General features: G+C 32.6%; 1 protein-coding gene across 1 annotated transcript; it reads right to left on the bottom strand.

The window, feature by feature from the left end:
• On the bottom strand, positions 1-939 carry LOC307167856 (olfactory receptor 51I2-like; the record flags this gene model as incomplete). Its single annotated transcript, XM_079887160.1, has 1 exon — positions 1-939. One exon carries the CDS (start codon positions 937-939, stop codon positions 1-3), a length of 939 nt encoding a protein of 312 aa, XP_079743286.1.
• Positions 940-1,652: the final 713 nt, after the last annotated feature.

Consider the following 1,652-nt stretch of genomic DNA (forward strand, 5'->3'; position numbering starts at 1 on the left):
TTACAACAGAAACAAAGCAGGCTTTTTGGAGGCGTTTATAAGATGCCTAATTTTTTTGCGGATATCAGGAAAGTTTAGACCATAAACAATAGGGTTTACAAAGGGTGGTATAACAATAAATTCAAGTGAAATGACAACACTCAGCGCTATAGGAAGTTCCCCATTCACAAATCGACTCAAAGTGAGCTCACAAAAAAGTGCAACTGAAAAATTTAAAAGGATCACCATGTGTGGAATACAAGTTTTATATGCTTTGCTCCTGAACTCTCGTGTGCTTCTTTGACAAATTATAATAATTCTGACATAGGTATACAGTATAAAACTCAAAGGGATAAAAATTGTTGTGATAGTTACAATCAGGCCATAAATATTAATTATAGTAATGTTCACACATGAGAGTTTGACAATTTCATAGTTGTGGCAGTACACCTTTAGCAATTTGTTACCACAGATTGTCAACCTTGCAGTCAAAAGAGCACCAGTACCAACAAAAGTAAATGGATAAACCCATGCTATAATTATTAGAAAAGTTAGAAACCGTGTGGTAATTATGTTGTTGTAATGCAAAGGTTTACTGATTGCAACAAACCTATCAAATGCCATTAACATCAATATTGTAAGTTCAAAAGCTGCATATGAGTAAATGACAAAACTCTGTATGATACATGCTTCAAAGGAGATTCTATGTGCATCATAGAGCAGGTCTGTCAATAACCTTGGAAAAAAACCAGCTGTGCCATATACAGAGTTGATGGACAAGCATGACATCAAAATGTACATGGGCTTGTGCAATGTCTTCTCCAGAATTATAACAAGAATAATAAGAACATTAAAGAATATAATAGCACAGTAAAAAATAAACCCCAAAGTGAAGAAAGCATATCTTATGCACCCAAGATTTTCAAACAACATGAAGTAAACATATGTTCCATTTTCCATTTTCCTTACAGAAGGAAAACTTTCATTAACCTGAGGAAGAGAGCAAACAAAGTTCATATGTATTTACACCATAAATAAATAAATAAACATTCAGCTCAGAATGTTTAGCCACAGTGTCTTATACATGTATTGTGACCCTAACTGTAAAGTCTTAAGTGTGATCAGTAATATAATAATCATTCAATTGAATTAATGGTTAGCACAGTAATAATTAAACACAGTCTAAGAAAAACTGTTGTTGTTGTTTTTAACTTTACAAACATTATTAGAAATACCTTATGTTATATACTCTGAAATGACCATCACTGCATCTTCATTAAAATTGCAGGTAATGAACTCTATTTAGAATGAAATGAACGCTGATTTAGTTGGACTGTGGAGTCACCAGTGCATGCTAGTGTTTTTATAGTATCTTGCACGTCTCAGGAGGCCTGTTGTGGCCTCTCAAGTCCTCTCAAGTTTGATTTCACTGGAAACATAAATTAATAGCATGTATGTAAAACATAAATAAATAGAGCATATAAATTTAGCATAATTCTGCCACCAGTGCTTTCCAAACTTTCCACTGCAAATAATAATTATTAACTCTTTCCTCATCAGGCTTTTTTTTTTTTAATCAATATCACAAAATATTCTTGGGCCCCAAATTATTTTGGTTTGAATATCTGAACATGCAATATATCAAAAGAAAGAACATGCTTCTGTTAAAAAAA

The sequence above is a fragment of the Squalius cephalus genome (genome assembly GCF_949319135.1).
Source record: "Squalius cephalus genome assembly, chromosome: 11".
Taxonomy (NCBI): Eukaryota; Metazoa; Chordata; class Actinopteri; order Cypriniformes; family Leuciscidae; genus Squalius; species Squalius cephalus.